This window comes from Hipposideros armiger, unplaced genomic scaffold, assembly GCF_001890085.2.
Source record: "Hipposideros armiger isolate ML-2016 unplaced genomic scaffold, ASM189008v1 scaffold_27, whole genome shotgun sequence".
Lineage (NCBI taxonomy): Eukaryota > Metazoa > Chordata > Mammalia > Chiroptera > Hipposideridae > Hipposideros > Hipposideros armiger.
In genome coordinates, this window is record NW_017731377.1 from 198277 (window position 1) to 219113 (window position 20837).

The following is a 20837-nucleotide window of genomic DNA, read 5'->3' on the forward strand; positions in this document are numbered from 1 at the left end:
CTTCCTTCCTTCCTTCCTTTCTTCCTTCCTTCCTTCCTTTCTTTCTTCCTTCCTTCCTTCCTTTCTTCCCATGGCACATTGTTGAGCCATCTGTCCTTAAACTCCCATTCTCAGGGCCTCCCTACTCCAATTGTGACCCACAGGGGACCCTAAGGGTCAGTTCCTTCCCAGCCTGGCCTGGCCACCTGGCTGTAAGTTTGTCCACCTGATTTTGGTCCCAGAGACCTTTCTCTTCCATAGTTCTTTTGAAAGAATAACTAATTTTGCGACCTTTCAGGCTCAGGAAGTTTGGGGTTGGGTTTTCCCTTTGTATTTTAGTTTTTGTAACCAGGGAAGAAAAAAATTCCTATCATAGTTTGAGTAGTGGTTGGGAAGATTATGAGAGAAAAGCTCTGAGCTGGGGAATCCCTTACTCCTGCACTCAGGGTTTCCCTTCCTTGGAAGTACCATGGCTGGAATGGAGTTTTAAATGACCAGAGTTCCCCCAAATTTTCTGAGTTTCTGAGCTGTGGATAACTGAAACCACCTGTTTCTTCTCTTTCTGTCCATTTCCCCATAATGGTCTTGGGTAACAAGAAGTTAAAACAGAAACCACTACTGGGCTCTGAACTAAGGGGCTCGGAGACACCTGGGAAGGTCCTGCACTTAAGAATCGTGACTCACTGAGACCTGTCGCTCCACCAAGCATTTGTGGAACACCACCCCGGGGGGAGGGGGCCTGGATTCCAGCCGAGAGTCCTCACATTTCAGCCTCTCTGAAACTCATTGCTCTCCAGCGAAACAAGGACCAAAGCAGCTGGCCTCTATCACTACTGGGCATGTATTAGAATCACCTGGGATATTATTTTAAAATACAGATGGCTAGGCCCCAGAGGTCTCTGTTCATTAGGGCGGGACAAAGGCTTGGGATAGGTACATATACATATGTATATATTGTTAAAGAAAAATTATTCAGACACTTGCTAAAGAACAATAAAGCAGACTTTATTCAGGGGGCTACTACAATGGTGTTTTGCAGTGAAGGAAAGAAATTGAAATAAAACAAGGGAAAGTGAAGATTTATAGCCAAGGAGCAGGGTAGAGGTGAATAGATGGAAAATTGCTGAGAGGGTAGGGTAATTCTTTTCTTAAATCGACCTAACCGAATTCTTGCTAAAAGCAGGCCAAAGTGACCAGGTATTAGCTAGGGGATGGAGGGTGGGAAAAGGGGTGTGAGAAATTTGATCAGAAATCAAGGGTAATCAGCTATAGATGTTGGGGAATTCTGGCTAAACCCACTGAGCAGGATTTTTGCTAAAGTTGGACTCTACAAGGACAGAGATGGAAGCTGAGGTTCAGGCCAAGTCAGAGAGCTCAGAGGAGTCTGATTGACATTTGGTCAACTGGAGAGAGTCTTCGTCAATATCTACATTGACACATGTGCATTCAGCCAGGATGAAGAAGCCACTGGATCAAGTGCTGTTTGAGGTGATGTTTCAGGTCCAACAGTCCACTCTTCTCTCTATGAAAATCCCAAGCCCAGAGGATATTACCCTGGGGGTGTCCATGGGCAGAGGCCTCCTCCTCGGTCAGTCTCGGGCTCTAGATTATTGTAGGGTGTGGCAGTCAAGACCATACATGGAGCCCCTCAGACTCCGTTTCAATTACAGGTCTGCTCTCTGCTTGCTGTGTGACCTTCGGGAAGTGTCTTTGCTCAGCTTCAGTTGCCTCATCTGTGAGATGGGTGATAACAGTGCCTACCTTGTAGGTTTGGTATTAGGACCGACCAGGGTCATCGTGCAGGTGAGGTGCTGGCCCAGGGTCGATCTCAGGATGTGCTCTGTGTTAACTGCTGTTAGCTCTCAGAAGTGACCCCTTTGACGGCATGCAAGGGTGAGGAAGGAGGGGGACGCGTGCTCATGGTCTCAGAGATGGAGAGGGAATCTGGTCACAGTCGGGCAAAGACCCCCTGGGGGTGCTGCGGTTGCTCTGGTCTCTTGGAGGAGAGCCTGGAATTGAGGATAGCTTTCTTGTAGTCCTAGGGTTCTCTTGGCCAATTGTATTGAGGTATCTCTCTACCCTGACCACCCCAATTTTGATTTTGGATAGAATCCAGAAAGCTAGGTGTCAGGGACCTAATTTGTTCCCTAGTCTAGATTTGGGGTAAGAATATTGACCACTCTCTGGACTATGTGGAGAGTCCAGAAAGTAAGACTGTGTATGAGAAGGAGCTAGAAGGGGACGATAGAAAGAGGGCAGGCTACTATCCTTGCAAAAGCCACTTATTAATTTCATTAAGAATATATTTAATCAGTATAACAGTAAAAGAACGTAACAGCTTTTAACTGTATGTACTTTAAATGTAGAGGCAGTTTTATATAGGTATAATCAGTTATGTCAATTCCATTCCCTGTCATTTAACATTTTTATATAAATATTTTCATGTATTACCACTGCTCACATTATCCTAGTCTGTCAATACTGATATTGCTTAGACTTCCTCCTGGGCATTTTGTTCTGATTTTACCATCTCACCATTTATTATAAATAGCACAACTATGAACATCTCTGTGCAAATAATCCATGCCCACCCCTTTAGATATGTGGTGGACATTTCCCAAAGTTGGGTGATCAGGTCAACACATGTGAATTGTTTTATATTTAGCCAACTTGCTCTTCAGCAAGCTGGTTCTGAATCAACTGGCCCTTTTACCTGTTTTACTGCAAACTCATAAACGTAAGAGTTTATTATTTTTCTCTCAGCGTCTTGGCTTGTTTAAAAGGTTCGTGCTGGTGCCTCAAAGTTGTTTTCCTCAGCATTTTTAACTGCTGAGGATTTTTCCATCTATTTTTAATTTTCCCAAGTGTTTTCACACACAGGTGGCATCTTGTTTGCTTGACGGGGCATCTAAATTGCTGTTTTACCCAATTCGCGTTAAAATGAAAGCTGATTACTGTAATGTACAGATGGGGGGCTTCATCATGTTTAATGGTTTTGATATCTGTTTACATAAAGCAAATTTGTAGTGTATACTGGATTTGCAAAGAGTAGCAGATTGGGGATTGGCAGGTGGAGAAGCTCGTTTAGTTGTTTTCAGGGTGGTAATAGATGAGAGGACAACACCTGTACTGTTAGACTTGGGTTTATACTTTCTAGTTGGAAAAAAAAACTACTTGAGTTTTATTTTTATTGTCATTTTTTTCTGTTTATTAAATGTGTCATAAAAGACAACAATCAAATTCTACATCGCCATCATTATTATACATATTAATATAGCAAAGGCTGGTATTTCTTTTAGTGCTACATGGCTAGGAACTGATGGCCTTATGTGTTTCTATTTGAGCGGAATCCGGGGGGCCACATCAGGAAAGCAGTGTTTCAAGCTATCCTGTTTGGCACAGAAATAACCTTGATGTGTGGCGACAAAGCCCAGAACGGCGGGAGGTGGGCTGTAAGCTGTGTTTGTTGGGTTCTGATGGGAAATCGGAGTCTGGTCCTACCTCCACCACTTAACAGAGGTGACCCTAGGCAAGCTGCTCAGTCACTTTTCCTTATCCTCCAAATGGGAGTGACATCTGCCTTAGAAGACATCAGCAAGATAGCAAGGGTGCCGATACTCTGGAAAGGGATGCAAACGGAGAGACCCTTTTCCTTCCTATCTGGTTGCACATTTTTTTAACCTTGACTTGGATGAAGGAGTTGGGTCCATCTTTTGCACGGCAGCCCTACAACCATTTGAAACCACTACTCCATCATCACTACAGGACTCCCCTCTCCCTTTAGTTTTCAGGGTCTGCATCATGTGACAAGGTCTCCAGGTTCCGAGGGCTCTGAAGGTTCTCACCCTAGAACACAGCCTCTCCAAATGTGGGGCCCTGGGCAGGCAGTGGGTAGTGTGGTCATGTCTATGCAGAGCCCCAAAGGAAATCACAGTCCTTATTTTAGAGATATGCTGGTAACCCCAATACTGCATGGCCTTTTTTGGCAGCCATATCATAGTGACTAACAGTGAGTTCACGGTTAGCTTAAGCCCTGTTTCTTTAATTCATGTGGTTGCTAAGCCACATCTTCCCCATCCCAGACTAGGGAAGAATTTTTAATCTGCATGAAGAACTTCACATTTATTCCATTTCACTAGTTGCATTTGTTACCCTTAGCATGTCTTGCCAGCCTGTGTAGATTCCAGGGGTTAGTTGTGATCTGCAATGAAAATCACTTTCTCTGACAATCCTGGGCTCAACTTGGTGCTTCTTGTCTGATAACCACGAACTTCTTAATGCCAAATTAAAAGATATGAACAAAGGTCAATTAAAACAACATAATACTGTATGTCAATGATAATTATATATACATATATAACCTCGGGACATGGAGTAGAGTGCGGGAACAGATTCAATGGAATTGTAATAGATAAGCATGATATGGGGGTGGGAGGGCAGTGGATGGGGGGTGGGGGGTTGTTACTTTGTGAGGGTGAAAAGGATAACTATTGCATTGTTCTGTACACCTGAAACTAACAATAAAAAAAAATTAAAAAAAACAAAAAACAAAAAACAACAACAACAACAAAAAAAACAACAGTCATCAGGTTAATATGGACACTTGATCAGCAGCCGTGGGAAGAAACCATTTGACCAGTTATGAATTCACCTCCTTGTCATCTGGCTTCCTCATTAACATCTCAAGAAAATGGGGAAGAACTTGGTCAAACACCCAACTGAAGCTTTGATTTGTCATGGTGCCAAGTTTCCATGCTCAACAGCCAGCTCTATAATGCACACAGAGAGGGAAATGAGATTCATTGAAGTTGAAGGCTGGGCGAGAAGGAAAAGTCCGAGACCGTGATTCAAAATGAAGAGGTTGGAGAAGAATTTAGTTTGGGGTTAAAGATGACAAAGAGTGTGGTTTTAAAAATTACAACTTAGGAGATTGGAGAGTAACAGAAGCTCCTCAGAGGAAGGCACACATTCTAAATTCTGTGCTCTGCGCACCTTGTATCTTGCTGTCTTAAAGTGCCGCGTGGTGGGGCCAGCCGAGTGGCTCAGTTGGTTGAGTGCGAGCTCTGAGCAACAGGGTCACCAGTTCGATTCCCACATGGGCCAATGAGCTGCGTCCAAGCTGAGATGCCGCTGAGCTGCCAACAGGTGGCAGGATGGCTCAGCTGGTGAGAGCACGTGCTCCTAACAACAAGGCTTCTGGTTCGACTCCCGCATGGGATTGTGGGCTACGCACCCCCACAACTAAGATTGAACATGGCACCTTGAGCTGAGCAGCCGCCAGCTGCCGACTGGTGGCTGGATGGTGACTGGACTTGTAGCTGAGCTAGTTGTGCCCTCCACAACTAAGATTGAAGGACAATGACTTGGCTGTTCCCCTTCCCCAGTTCCACAACACTGTTCCCCTTCCCTAATTCCCCAATAAAATTAAAAAAAAAAAAGTGCCACATGGTGACACTATTGCTGGGAACAAGCAACGTCAGGGGCAGAGGTGGGCTTGAGGCAAGTGACTCTGAAATCTGTCCTCCTCCCCCGGGGCCTCTCACTGTTCAGGCAGTGGTGTGCTGGAACCAGCTCTCATATGCTGGCAGCAACCGTTTCTCCCCAAGTCACTCTCAGTGAGGTCACATTGGTAGCTGCCATCAGCCATAATGGAAGCATTTACACCAGAGAAATTGGCAAACGCTACAAATCACCTTTCCCCTGGATTGCCAGTCATGAATCATGTACCAGGGCCTTGTCTGAACTGCTCCTGCTGCCTCCTAACTCATGCCTGTGCTTACGCCTGTGGCCAGACTTACGTTTTTTCAAATGAAAATCTGCTTTTCTACAGGGTGAAGTTCAAATTCATTAGCATGTTGCCACTGTCTCATCTCACTTCCCAACAACCCCTCACCACCCTCCTCACCAGCCCTATGTCAGATCATGTGACTTCCCCATCTTGCTGTGTCATCTTTTCCTGAGTTCCCCAGCAAATCCTCTTCTGTGCTCTTCTAGCATCAAGCTTAGACCCGATTACAGCTCATATCATGCTGTGACTGTTTCGTTTTCATCTTTTCCCTCTTTATCGAATTATGAGTCTCTGGTGGATGGGGACCATCTTCCCACTTGTTTTTTTCTTTGTCCAGAGTCTGGCATGCCTCCTGAGACACAAAGTGGGTGGGGTGAGGGGTGGGAGAGGTACACATGAAGGGAGGACGGTGGAAAGATGGGAAGGGGAGAAGAGAAAAAGGAAGGAAGGCAGGAGAGAGGAAGAGAGGGAAAGAAGGAGGGGAGAGGGTTGGAAGGAGAGAGAAGGAAGGAAAGAGGCAGAAAAACAGACCAGCCAAAATCACTCATGAGATGGCAAATAAGGAGCAAGGTGAATAATTTTTTGAAGGGTTGCGGAAGCAGTGGAACCCAGAGTTCCCATAGGAGGTAAGAAAAATGTGCCCAACTGCAGGAATCAGAGTCATTAAACTAGTGAGGAGAACAGGAGTTCTGTTAACAGGGAAAGATGGGTACTGCATCCCTGTTGCTCCTGCCCCCTGAGAGCCAGCCCCAAGTCAGCTGGCCTCCGGGTTGGCAGGTGCTGGCAACAGAATGATCCTGAGTGGGTAATATGTGAGAGAATGGTAGGCTGAAAGTGCGATAGAGTCTCAATAAATGCTTTTGAACTAGATTGAATTATAACTGGCGATAATCACAACCTTTCTGGTTCCTCTTTTGCAAGGCCATGGGGAGGGATGCTTGGAGAGGAGCTGAAGGGCTTAGCCAAATGATGGATTGGGAGCTAGGCAGGAGCAGGCAGGATGCTGGTGAGGGAGCCAGGGGCTGGAAGGGCTTAGGCTGAGGCAGAGGTGCTGCATGGAGCCAGGAGGGCCCAGCTTGCTCAGAAACGCAGGCCTGGCTCCCCGAGGCTGCAAGGTCACTGCCAATTAGTTAAGTGGCTGCTCTCAGCAGGCCTTTGCAGAGGAAAGGCATGTGTTCCCCATTTTGTTGATGTGGAAACAGCAAGAGGAAGTGACTCAGAGACAGAGTGGAAATAAAGTGTGTCTTGTGACATTCTGGCTTCCATAAGATCCAAAGGGCTGGTGTTTTCAAGTCTCCTGTGAGGTTACTTTCCATGCTTCTGTGGTGTTCTCAAGGCAGACCATGGCCCCATGTATGAGCAAAGAGTAGGAAGCAGGGGTGATCTTTTCAGGTGGGCAGGGGGGTGGAGGGAGGCAGGTATTGATGGAAAGGCAGCCTCGTGCTGGAGACAGAGGGGGCTCCCACAACCATCTGATCTTCGACTTACTAGGCCAGCTTAATTTTTCACAAGTGGGGATGAGTATTGTGTTTCTGATTCTTTCTTCTGCCAAGTCATAGGCACTTAAGAAATATATGTGCCAGGGAGTTGACATAAGTAATCTCTGATTCTCCAGAAAATTCTGCAGGATAGGTAATGTTAGCCTCATACCTCATGAGAGGAAACCGAGGCCTCGTGAGGTGACCTTGTCCAGATCACAAAACTGGTAAGTGGCAGAACTTTCAGTCCTGAAGACAATGCCTTTCAGCCCCGGCCTCCTAGCGTCTCCTCTCACTTCTGGTTCCCCAAGAGATCAAGCTTTACTGTCTATTGCCAGAGACTATCATTGTCACTTCGTAAGTGAATGAGCATTGGAAACCCAAAAAAAGGTGGAAAGACATAATGTTAGAATGAAATGGGATACATTGAGCTTCATGATGAATTCTCGACAGTGTGCTTGTTTTTCCCGTTTTACCATGGACACGGGGAAATATCAAAGGCCATTACCTACCTGCTGACTGCTGTCTGGGAACTCTGACCCATCAGGCCTGATGTCTGAAGGCATCAGAGCTGGTCAGTGGCAGAGCTGGGCACTAACTCCTAAGCATGGTGGCAGAACAGCCATGGTACCAGCCCTCTAGTAGTTGGCAATTGACAGTGAAGCTTGGCCTCTCGAGAACCAGATGTGAGCAGGAGCCAGACATGAGAGCGGACACTGGGAGTCCAAGGGTAAAATGCATTCTCTCAAGGATTGAAAGTCCTGTCCAAGATTTGAGGGAGCATGGACAGGGGACCATCAGACAGGAAGGCGGCATGATGTCAGGGAGAAGAGGCACACACATCTGACTCATAGAATCTGCATTTAAAATTCGTGTCCTTAGGGCAACCATGCCATACAAGTCTGGGGTGTTACTCATTCATGATGAACTTCAGAGTTAGGCAACATGGTGGCCTTAAGTTTCTGCCACTTACCAGTCGTGTGGTCTTGACAAGTCACCTCTCTAGGCTTCAGTTCCCTCTCTTAAGGTCTGAGGCTAACATTGCCTATCCTACAGAATTTTTCTAAAGACTCAGAGGTTACTTAAATACACTCCCTAGCTCACAGAATGTGTTTAGTAAGACGTAACATGACCCTATCATGTTTTCAAGTGCAAGAGTATATTTTTCTGGGGTATTTACCCCTATAACCCTGACAGCTTCCTCATGCCAGGAACACAGCCCTGGGTACAGTGACAACCCAGAGGCTCTGAGAGGACTTAAATCCTGCTTCAGCACCACCACCCCACCCCTTCAGGCAGGTGAATGTCTTGCCATTCAGGAAGTGTCATTTTTTTTTTCTTCCCAAAGACTTCAGGCACATAGAGATTGTACAACCTCCCTTAGGACCCTTTACAGGTTTGGGCCAAAATGTTCTTATAGCCAATCAGAACGTTTCCTGTTTTAATTTGATCCCATTTCCTTGTGTTTGTTATTTTTTGACTTTGACTTGGGCGGATCTGGGGGTTGGGAGGCAAGCTGGAGCCCACGATGGCTCGGAGCCAGGATTTTGATAGTGTGTGGAGGATGTTCTCTCCCCCGACAATGCTGGTAGGGTCTGGGGCAGGCCAGGAGGCAGGGGGCAGGGATTGCCGGGCTGAGGGTCCAGGTCTGGACTAGAAAAAAAAAGGGCCAGGGCTATTGGCTCACCAGTTGAGTCAGGGGATTTTATGATCATCACACGACTAGGACCTTGGAAAGGGGTGACACTCTCTAAGCCAGGAGAGCCTCAGGATTCTTCGTAGACTGGGACTATTCAGTGCTGGGATGATATTTCTTTCTTTCTTTCTTTCTTTTTAATATTTTTTTTAATTGGGGAATTGGGGGGATGGGAACAGCACTGGGGAATTGGGGGAAGGGGAACAGATAAGTTGCTGCCCTTTTGTTCTTCAGTCTAGTTGTGGAAGACGTTGCTTCACTGGCCCAAGTTGGCACCATCATTGCGCTCTTCCCAGGCGAGGCAGATCAGTCTCCGGCTTCTGGACGGCCGCTCACTGTGGCTGTTGGCCACTCACGCTGGCTGCTGGCTACACACGGTAGCCCATGGCAACCCACTGCAGCAGGGGCTGCAGCCTACGCCGTCACCGGCGACTCATGACAGCCCAGCTCCAGGTTGAGCTGTTGTTCAGCATCTTAGCTGTAGAGGGCAGTGTCACTGGCCCTCATATGTGGGATCCGAACTGGGGCTCTCTGGCATCCCAAGCCAGTTCTTAACCATTGTGCCACTCAGCCGGCCCATGATATTTCTTCTTGCATGGAGTTTGTGCCAACCTTAGTAGTATCGAGAGATACTACCTTCTTCAGAGGCAGATAGGAAAGGGGGAAAAACTTTGAACTTGGATGCTAATCCTCTTTGGGGTCCAAGTTTGCTCTACAAGAAGCGTGAATCCTGGACCAGATGGCTTAAACTTTGTTGAATATATTTTCTTATCTGTAAATGGGCATAATCATCCATACCCATCTCCCAGGATTGCTGTGCAACGCACTTATGTTTCTTTCAATGTTTTTTTTAATTGTAATTACTTTGGAAATAAATAGCACAGGACTAAAGACAGACGTCAGGGACGTGCATCAGGTTGAAGGTAATGGTAGGTCCTGGGTGCCTGAAATCACTTTGCAAAAATATTTCAACTGGAGCCATGTTGACCGCTGTGAATGATGGCTCCTGAACCAAGGGCCAGCGGAAACGGATAAAGATGAGAAACCCGTTTCCCCACGCATGTTGGTGATGGCCAGCACATCAGTCTAGGCTGATTTGGTCAGGTGTAGACGATGAATATTTTTCCTTGGTGATGGTGGGGGCGGGGCTGGCTCCTGAGGGAGAGGGAGCAAGACCTTGCTCAGTTAGGCTGGGCAAGGGGGTCAGGTATTGGGCTGTGGTTTCCCACCATTACATTTTTTTTCTTACTAGAGTTTATTTTTTAAAACAGTTTTAGGGTCACAGCAAAATTGAGAGGAAGGTACAGAGATTTTCTGCATACCTCTTTCCCACACATGTGCAGCCTCCCCCAATGATCCCCTACCAGAGTGGTGCATTTGTTACAACTGATGAACCCATGTTGACACGTCATAATCACCCAGATTCCATAGTTTACATTAGGGTCACTTTGCTGTTTTAGGTTCTGTGTGTTTGGACAAATGTGTAATGACGTGTGTCTACCATTATAGTATCATACAGAGTATTTATTTTCCTTGTCTTAAAAATCCTCTGTGCTTCCCCTGTTCATCTCTCCTTCCCCAAAACTTGGCAACCACTTATCTTTTTATTGTCTCCATAGTTTTGCCTTTTCCAGAAGGTCATATAGTTAGAATCCCAGAGTATCTAGCCTTTTCAGATTGGCTTCTTTCACTTACTTTTATGTACTTAAGGTCCCTTCCTGTCTTTTCATGGCTTAATAGAGCATATCTTTCTAGCACTGCGTAATATTCCATTTTCTGGGTGTACCATAGATTATTTTTTTTAAAGAATCAGCCTTTTATTTATTTATTTTTAAATATTTTTTAATTGGGGGAATTGGGGGATTGGGAACAGCACTGGAGAATTGGGGGAAGGGGAACAGACAAGTTGCTGTCGTTTTGTTCTTCAGTCTACTTGTGGAAGACGTTGCTTCACTGGCACAAGTTGGCACCATCATTGCGCTCTTCTCAGGCGAGGCAGATCAGTCGCCGGCTTCTGGACGGCTGCTCACTGCAGCTGCTGGCTGCTCATGCTGGTTGCTGGCAGCTCATGCTGTCTGCTGGCTACACACAGTAGCCCATGGCAACCCACTGCAGCAGGGGCTGCAGCCTACGCCGTCTCCAGCAACTCACAGCAGCCCAGCTCCAGGTTGAGCTGTTGTTCAGCATCGTAGCTGTAGAGGGCAGTGTCACTGGCCCTCATATGTGGGATCCGAACCGGGGCCCTCTGGTATCCCAAGCCAGCTCTTAACCAGTGCGCCACTCGGCCAACCCGTACCATAGCGTATTTATTCATTCACTTACTGAAGAACGTACTGGTTGCCTCTGAGTTTTGGTAATTATGAATTAAGCTGCTATAAACATCTCTGTGTAGATTTTTGTGTGGACATGTTTTCAGCTCCTTTGGGTAAATACTCAGGAGCATGATCGCTGGATTGTATGATAACAGTAGGTTTAGTTTGGGAGGACACCGCACAGCTGTCCTCCAGGGTTTGCACCAGTGACAAATGAGAGTTCCTGATGCTCCCTGTCTTCATTATGCGTTTACATCCTCATGGCGCCTCAAGTTTGAAAGCGCCACATTTCGTTGTACTGTTGGCTGTCCCTGTACAGGTTTAAAAGCACCATGAGAGTCTAATCCCTTCTCCCATCCCCACCCCCAACTTTGCCCCACACTCTGCCCAGGCCAAGGTTTTTAAGCCCCTGTTCTAGCTCTGCTCCTGTATCCTGCCTTTCAGAGAGGGCTTATCTCCTTCATTCTGCCCTTCAGCCAATGACACACACAGTGTGTGAAAATGGGGTTTTCCAGATTGCACCAGCCAGATCTCTTGAATCTAACTGTTCTCTCTCAAACTCTTTCCTGGTACTTCAGGGAGTCCCTGGGGTATCTCCTGTGTCCTCACTGGCACCAGCACCCTTTGGGTGAGGATGCTGCCTGGACCAGGTGGGGGCCATCTCCTGAGTGGCACCCATCCCTTTCATTGTGGATGCCTAGGAGCCATGTGATATGACCTATAGATGTGGGCATAATGCCCTCCTTCCCAGCTCTGAGTCCATATTCCCATCAGCCAACATGACACCACTGAGAGTGCCCCTGGTTTCCAAATGGCCTTTGGAATGTAGGCCCTCTGGCTCCCATTAGTAGGATCTAGACCCTGGGGACAGACACCAGATGTCACTACACTTCCTCCCTGCCCCAGACACCTGTTTCACAAAACTGCCTCATGAAGCCCCTGCCTGAATATTAGTTTATGCAAACAGATGCCCAGGGGTCATGGGGCCCCTGGCTCAGTAGACACAGCAGATCCTGAATCTGTGTGTGTTATTTACTTGCCTGTATAGATACTGTGCCCGTTTGTCTCTACAACTAGAGTGCATGCTCTTGAGGGGCAAGACATCCTTCTCTCATCTTCGCATCCTTTAGCATATCTGTCATTGTCCCCTCTGATATCCCCTTGTCATTTCAGCATTCTCTGGCTCTGTTCTACCTGCCAGCATCAGCATCTTTGTGCCTGAGGGCTTTCTCTGGCTCCTTAAGAAGTCTACTCTGCCTTTGTGCAGAACTGGCAAAAACGCTGGGGATGATGACTATAAGAAGTGGTGCATACATACATGCCCAGACCCTGCCTTCCCTGGGAGGGATAGTTCTGTGGGATTCCGCTGCATTTGCCCAAAAGATGATAACTCAATTGATAACTCTCCTTTGGCTGTCTTCCCCTCCCTGTTACACACTTCCCACTCCACTGGTGGGTTTCCTCTCAAGCTGCTTCCTCTGGATTCCTTATTGAGGGTGTGGGGAAACTGAGGTACATGCATGTGAGGTACATGCGCAGTACTTAGCCGAGTATTGGCCCACAGGACATGCTTAGTAGATATCTGTTGAAAAATGCATGGCTACTTCTAGAATATTCATATTAGTCTCTAAAATAAAGCAGACTGGATGTTTTTTTCTCCATCTGTGTTGTCCCAAATTCTAGCTGGCCTGGGGCCTCAGGCTGCACTCTTCCCATTGTCCGACTGTCTCTGGATAGAAGGGACATACCCTGCTTCTCCCCTCAATCTCATAGCATCTCTTTCATGTCTCATAATACACATTGGTTTTTGAAAAGAAATGACTCTTAAAGCTAAGGTCTGTCTGCATCTTCCTTTCTAGTGCTTAGCACAGTGTGAATGAATGAACACAGATTTTGAACCAACTTCTAAAGTATTTGACTCCACATTTGTACTTTAACATTGCTAACTCTATCTCTTTGCTCCCAACTCCTGGCTTAGGAACGTTCCCCTAAAATCCAAGTCTCTTGTTATAAGGGAGATACCTTTCTGTATGAATGGGTTCAGAATGAGAGCTAAGCTTAGTCTAGAATAGTGGTTCCCAACCCAGCCTGAATGTTAGAAAAACCCTTGGAAACTTAAAAATACCAATTCCGGGCCTCCCCACAGACCAACTCAGTGGCAATCTCTGAGCACAGGGCCTGGATTTGGGCTTTCTTAAAACCTTCTCAGGGATCCTAATGTGAAGCTAAGGCTGACACCACCTGGCCTGGAGCTAGAACCTCCATTCCTTCCTTGGGGTGCTCCTGCTTTTGACCACTGGGGAGTAAACCCAACAGTGTCATGTTAGATCAAGAAAGCCAATTTTGCTGAGATTCAGGGTGAAGTAAAGATTACTAGGATTCTTATTGTCCATATCAATGTCAACCAAACTGTCATTAGAACTGGGCAAGTCTTCTAGGGGCCCAGCCCCTTCCAACCTGGCAGAAAGACCTCCCAAGTTGGGCTGCTGGAGTGCTGTTCCTCTTTAATTCTTCTGCATACAGTGAGTGATGTGCCCTATTATGAGTTCCTGTGGGTCTGAGGCCTCCTGCCCAGAAAGTTTGGGCTGGTGGCTTCAAGTGGGGGCAGACAAAGCCATCAGCTGATAGCCCGGCACCCTACATGGGCCCTTTCCTGCCTTTTCTGTTCCAGTGCCCTCCAGGCCACCCATTCTTCAATTCTGTTTCTTCTCGGTTTTTTCCCTTGTCCCTGCTTGTCTCCTGCTATTTTCCACTGTCCTTCTCTTCGCTTTTTTTTTTCTGCTCAGCTGTGCTTTGGAACCGTGCTGCGACCGCCTCCTCTCCCAGCTGCGTTTGCAAAGTGTGGGCCCCTAGCCTAGGAGCCAGTGTGAGAGGAGAAAAGGGATGGACAGAGGAGCTTCTAGAAGAGAGAGCTCACAGCCTGGGAGTTTCAAGTCTGGGTTTAGTACCCGGATGTTTATGCAAATTGATCCTTTGTGTTTCAGTCCCCCCACCCTCCTCATCAATAAACCCCAGTGCCTTTAAGGGAGGTTTGCAGGAATGGGAGAATGTGTTGTTTGCGTGGGTCTCAGCTTGGTGGGTGCTGTCCCTGGGGGGTGAGGCATATGGGCCTACACAGACTCGCTTCAGTGCTGTCCCTCTGCTGTCTCCACAGGACTGCGATGTGCTGGTCTTAGCTGTCGTCTGAGAGGATGTCTGGGGTGTCTGAGCCCCTGAGCCGAGTGAAGGTGGGCACATTACGTCGGCCGGAAGGCACTCCAGAGCCCATGGTGGTGGTGCCAGTAGATGTGGAAAAGGAAGACGTGCGGATACTCAAGGTCTGCTTCTATAGCAACAGCTTCAACCCTGGGAAGAACTTCAAACTGGTCAAATGCACTGTGCAGACTGAGATCCAGGTAAGTGTGGTGGGCGGTGCCTGCTCCATCTCTCTCTCTCTCTCTTTCTCTCTCCCTCTCTCTCCCCCGCCCCCTCCCTCTCCTTCTCCTTCCTGGGCAGCTGAAGGGCCCTCCTTCAGCCTAGCAAGCTCTCCTGCATCCACCCCTGGGCTGGGGGCACCAGGAGAAAAGCTCTCAGCCTGTAGGGCCTGGCCTTCTTTCCAGGGGGGCCTGCAGCCCACTTCCATAGTAGCCTTAGGGCAGGTTTTATAGCCTGATTTTGAACCTCAGGTCATTTATTTACTTGGTCATTTGATTCAACTCATTTCAGCTCATTAAATATTTATGACATTTGAGTATCTGCAAGGGACATTAAGAGCCCCCCACCCGCAAAGAGTTTACACTCTGCTGGAATTAGAGAGATACCCAAATGATGGCATTGAAATTGGAACAAAAATTGTATAAGACATGTGCTGGGTGCTTAGACAGGGGAATTGGTGAGACATTTAGAGGATGATGATGAGCTAGAAATGCCCTAGACCAGGTGGATGGTGGGCAGGCCCTTTCTGAGGCAATACTTCAATTGGCTCATTCTCATCCGGGGTCACAGAATCTGTTTTGCAAGTCCAGGTGCCCACCATCATGAGGGCACCTAGACAGTAGGCAGCCAGTTCACCTTAACCAAATGTATAAGCATTTGTCATCAGGAGCGGAGTTACAATACGTTGATTGATTTTAAATGCCTACATTTACTAACAATCGTTGTGTATAGCCTGGATCAATTCCTCTGCGTACATGATCTCACTGAATCCTCCCAACAACCTCATGATACAATGAGGACCTTCCTTTGCACTGCCCAGAATATCTCTTCCCAATGATGCAAAAGAAAGCCATGGTAGTTCTCGAAAGGTTGCTTGGTTGGATGGTAATTTGAACAAAGGAAACAGGGAACTTTTGAGACAACTCACCAGGTCTGAGAAAGGTGGATGAACTATCTCCATCCTTTCATTACCAACCCTTGGCCTGTCCTACAAGTCAGTATCCCCCAAACTCAGTGAGTGTGAGTGTCTCTTTGATCAGCACTGGCAGCACCCTCTCTGCACATCCGTCCCCGTGGCTTCCTTCCATCTATTACAGCTCACACTATGCTTCAGTACACCAGAGCAGAATGTAGTAATTGATTAGGTCACTGCCCTGGCCAGTTATTCCAAATGATTATGGTTTGGCTACTCCCTCTGCTTCCTGTAACTGATGTGATTAGGGTCTCGTTTGCTTATCTCATGGTTCCAGGTATGTAGGTACAATTGTGTCATGAGAGTCAGTCCTGGGTACCTTCTTCCAGGAGGGTGTTTTCATATCTCCTTCTCTATCTACTGCTTGAGCCTTCCTCTGGGTGTATTCTTTTGCCGATAGCTGATGCCATCCACTGTGGGTTTTACGAGTATAATTTTTAAAAGTTAACCTGATTTCCAAGTTTAGGGGAAACTCCTGGCCCTTTTGTGCTAAAAGCCAGAAAGTATCTGGCTGGTCCAGATCAGGATGTGTTCTGCGGCGTTTCAGTGAAGAGAGACCTCAGGGATAAGTAGGTTGGAAGCTGCAGCTCTTAGGAGAGCAGAGGGATTTCCACAAGGAGGGAACAGTAGGAACAAAGGCAGGGAGACTATAAACAGTGAGTAGTTTGGGGAGGCTGGAGCATGTGTTATATTTAGAAAGGTGTCTAAAGTCAAGATCAGAGAGGAAAAGTTGGTGGCAGATAAGGGAGGGCCTCGAATATCAGGCCAAAGAATTTGGAATTATTCAGGCACTAGGAAGAAACAGTTTTTGAGCAGGGGAGAGGCTTTCCTGGAACTGTCTGACGTCTTGCTGGGTGCTTAAGGGGAAAACAAAACACAGCAGACCTACAGAAAGGGCAGTGAGACCCAAGTTTAAGAGGAGTGACCAGCACCGAGGCATTATCTGGAGGGGCGTGAGAATGGAGGTGGAAAGAAAGACATGGTAATAGCCTTCTAAGAATTTATGTCCAAGCTTTCTAGTTTTTCCTGTTTCCAACCTGTCCTGCAGGCAAAATGTCACCTGCTTATTGCAAACAGCCATGGCTTGAAAGCTACCCAGACCTTGAGCCAGATATTGCTCCCCTCTTATTGGTTTTACGGCCTTAGACCCAACACTTAACCAACCTGATTTCAGTCTCCTCACTTGGGGATCATGCCTGCCTGTAGCCTTGTTGTGAGGATTAGAGATGATAGAGGACGGGCACCTACATATAATAGGAGCTCAATCATTGGAAGCTATTGATTGTGTGGGCATTAGGTCATTACCCTGCCTAGGAATCTCTAAGGGTTTCTAATTGCCCATAGGATCAAGTTTGAATCTTCTTTTAGTGTTTATCTGCTTATCTGTCATATTTTCAAATAGAGAAGATGATCAGATTTGTGTTTTGAAATAATACATAGTATCCTGTAAGAGGTCAAGAAGTGTGTCCTAGAGAAAAGTTTCTTTGGTCAAAGAAGTTTGAGAAATGCTTGGTTAAACAATTCTAAACAGGTTTCTTTGCAATAGGACTTCTCAGAACCTTCAGTGTGCTAATATGCATGGTGGGTCAACTAAGAAAGGGCCACAGAGAGGATGTTTTCTTAAGTAAGACATTTCTTAGTTGCTTAAGAAACTAAGAAACCCTTCTTTTAAAAGTTGGACCGGGCCGGCCGAGTGGCTCGATGGTTAGGAACTGGCTTGGGATACCAGAGGGCCCCGGTTCGGATCCCACATATGAGGGCCAGTGACACTGCCCTCCATAGCTAAGGTGCTGAACGGCAGCTCAACCTGGAGCTGGGCTACCGTGAGTCACCCGCAATGGCGTAGGCTGCAGCCCCTGTGGCAATGGGTTGCCATGGGCTACCGTGTGTAGCCAACAGCCAGTGTGAGCGGCCAGCAGCCGCCGTGAGCGGCTGTCCAGAAGCCGGCGACTGATCTGCCTCACCCGGGAAGAGCACAATGATGGCGCCAACTTGGGCCAGTGAAGCAACGTCCTCCACAACTAGACTGAAGAATAAAACAACAGCAACTTGTCTGTTCCCCTTCCCCCAATTCCCCACCGCTGTTCTCATCCCCCCAATTCCCCAATAAAAGTCTTAAAAAACAAAAAGTTGGACCACTAGTCCTCTGAAAAAAATCACTTAGGGATCTGTTTTCCTTAAACTCTGACAGCAGTACAGAAAGGGCAGGAGAGAGGAAAGGCTGGCAGAAGGGAGATGGGTTAGGAAGCCTGGGCCATAGTGCAGGTGGGAAACGCTGAGGGCCAAAACTACAAGGGTGGCATTGGGAACAAAGACAAGTCAACAGATCTGAGTGCCTCTAAGGAGGCAGAGTCAACAGAATTTGATGAGTAAGTAGGGGGAGAGAGAGAAAGGAAGGAGACAAGGATGACTCAAGCTTGTGCTTGGGTAGCAGGAGGAGTGTTGACACCATTCATTGAGCTACCTACAGAGAAAGAAAGAGCATTGAGAGGTTTCAGCTTTCTACGTGTTGTGTTTATAAAACACCCCCATGGAGGAACGTGGGCCTGGAGCTCAGGAGGGAGAAAGGACCTAGACATGAGGATGAGGATTTGGGAGTCATTACGCAATGGATAGCATGTGCATGGATAGACTCACCCACAGAGAATGAGGAGACCAAGAGAAAAAGAGTTCCGGATAGGAAACCTTGTGAATTCATCTTCTTAGGGGCTGGTAAAGAAAGAGAAGCAAATGAAGGAAAAAGATGAATCATTCAGAGAAAGATGAAAAGAACCAAAATAGGCAAAGGAGACAAAGGCAGAGGAACCTTTGAGCAGTGTCAGACACTCAGAAAGGTCAAGTCAGATAAGGCTAAAAATAGGTTTGGTAGCTTCAGGACCAGGTGCCATAATGATCTTTTGCTGTACAGTTTCAGTGGGGAGATGGAGCAGAAGCCGTTGTGCAGTCAGTTGGAGAGTTGAGACAATGAGTGTAAGTGACGTTTCAGAGAGGTTTTGATCATGAAGGGAAGGGAAGAGGAGAAGGCAAAAGGAACAGTGTTACCTGCAGAGGGACCAGCATATGTGAAGGCCCTGAGGTGGGAAGGCACATGGTAGGTTTGAGGCTAAAGAGCAGCAGCGTTTGGCTATGTAAACCACATTAACAATTTTGGATTTTATCCCGTCTTTTGTGGAAGTCACTGATATAGTTGAAGCATATGAATGATGTGAGATTGCATTTTTAAAAGATCATTTAGATTACATAGTGGAAAATAGATTGGAGGAAGCACATGCCATTATTATCTCCATTTTGTATATAAGGAAATAAGGTTCAGAGGAGTTAAACAAATTGCTAGTAAGCAGTGGAGCCTATTTTCAAACCCAGTCAACCCACCCCCAGAGCCTGAACTCTTGGTCTACAGAGAGAAGTAATTTTATCCAGAGAGTTGAGGGGATGGAAATGAAAAGTTTTGCTGATGGAGAGGAGATGCAGAAAGGAGCAAGAGGGAGGTGTCAAGACTGGCAGCTGTGGTTCAAGTAGACAGGTCCTACTCCCTAAAATGAAGAATATTTGAGGACAAACTACGGTAATTGGGGAGTAGGGAGCTCACAAGCTTGGCATTGGGCCTGTCAAGTTCAATTGAGATGCTATAACATTTTCATGTGAAAATGTTGAGTAGACTGTTTGATACATGATTCTGGAGGAGGCAAGTGGGCTGGGGATAGACATTGGAGTGTTGTCAGCCTCTGCATGGTAGTTGAAGGCATGGCTGTGGGTGAGATCACTGAAGAAAGAGTCCTGAGAGATTTCATCATCCATTCCACAAATATTTGTTGAGTGCCCCCATGTACCTGTACCATGCTTGTTATGACCTGGGGAATATCATCATACCCCCAAACACAGATGCACCCCCTGCTTTCATGGGGCTTCCAGGTCAAGGGTGAGCCTGACGTTGACTAATACTAATGAATGAAACTTTTTTACAAGTGGAGGCACGTACTCTCTCAGGAATGAAGAGGTTCTGTGAGAGTATGAGATACAAAAGAGCTCAGCTCAGAACTTGAGGAACAGCTTTGCTCTCAGGGCCTGTTTGTGGACACTGTGTCCAGTGTTGTAGGCCCAGACCCGGCTTCCCTGCCTAAGACTCTCTAAGAGCAGCGCCTCCCACCCTTTGCTTCCTGACCGACTCTTGCCCTTTCCTTCCCTAGCTGGGCTTTGTCTTTCGATGGATTTTTCTACTTCCCGCCATATCTTCTCTCACCATCCTCCCCATGCTCAAAATGTTGCCAGCCCTTTCAAGATTGCCAAGATTGCCTTGCTCTATCCATTATAACACTCCTGAAATTCGGACACCCCTATCTAGAGTTGTGTCTGATCAAATAGAAGCAACCGAGAATCACCCTGGCACAGTCCATGTGGTCTACCCACACATGTCCAAAACATAGTACCTCCATGCATATGTGCTGATTTCATGTTTTTCTGTTTATTCTTAACTTCTTTCTGTGTGAATGTAATAGCCTCGTGATGCTTTGTGCCGTTAAAAGCTGTGTGAATACGCGTTAGGACCCAACAGAAACTAGACAGGTGTTGAAGAGAATTGAGCGATGTGCCAAATGAGAAATGCATTTTACTTTTCTTGATTTTCCGTGTCCCTTTTGTTTGATATCCATTGGAAACTGTATTTGTTTGGGAGCTCTGAATCTCTGTAGCAAGTGGAGGCTTATATTATTATATATTTCTCTAACATGCTAATTTGCTTGTCTGGGAAAGGGGTTAAGATAACACTTTGTAAACAACTAGCAGAATGCCACCCAGACATGCCCACACAGGGCGTCTCTTTGACTCTCACAGCCAATCTTTCATTCTCTCTCTCTCTCTCTCTCTCTCTCTCTCTCTCTCTCTCTCTCTCTCTCTCTCTCTCTCTCTCCTGCTCCCTCCCTCCCTTCTCTTTTCTCCTCCTCTTCTCACTCTCTCTTCTGAGGTAGATTGGGTGTCAACTGACCATATGTCTTGGTTTGTCTCAGACAATCCTAGTTCATACACCCTGTCCAGGGATGACTATTAACAGTGCCTCTGCCAATCTCCAGAGCATCCTGATTCAGAGGATAAGTTAGATGGTCACCTACTGCTAAGTGCCATATTTTCTCCTCTCTCTGCCTCACACTGGCTTGCTGGCTCATGGTGTTTTCTTTCTCCGGCTGACCCACTCTCTGCATGG

The 20837-nt window shown here is 46.8% G+C and overlaps 1 protein-coding gene across 5 annotated transcripts in view; it reads left to right on the top strand.

The window, feature by feature from the left end:
• The window catches only part of PTK2B (protein tyrosine kinase 2 beta), a 110784-nt gene that overhangs the window by 48424 nt on the left and 41523 nt on the right, over positions 1-20837 (top strand). For all 5 annotated transcript variants that reach the window (XM_019636162.1, XM_019636158.1, XM_019636160.1 and 2 more), the window contains exon 2: positions 14408-14648. In XM_019636162.1, coding sequence (XP_019491707.1) covers positions 14445-14648 — 204 coding nt within the window. In that variant the 5' untranslated portion in view covers positions 14408-14444. The remainder of the gene's footprint in view (positions 1-14407; positions 14649-20837) is intronic.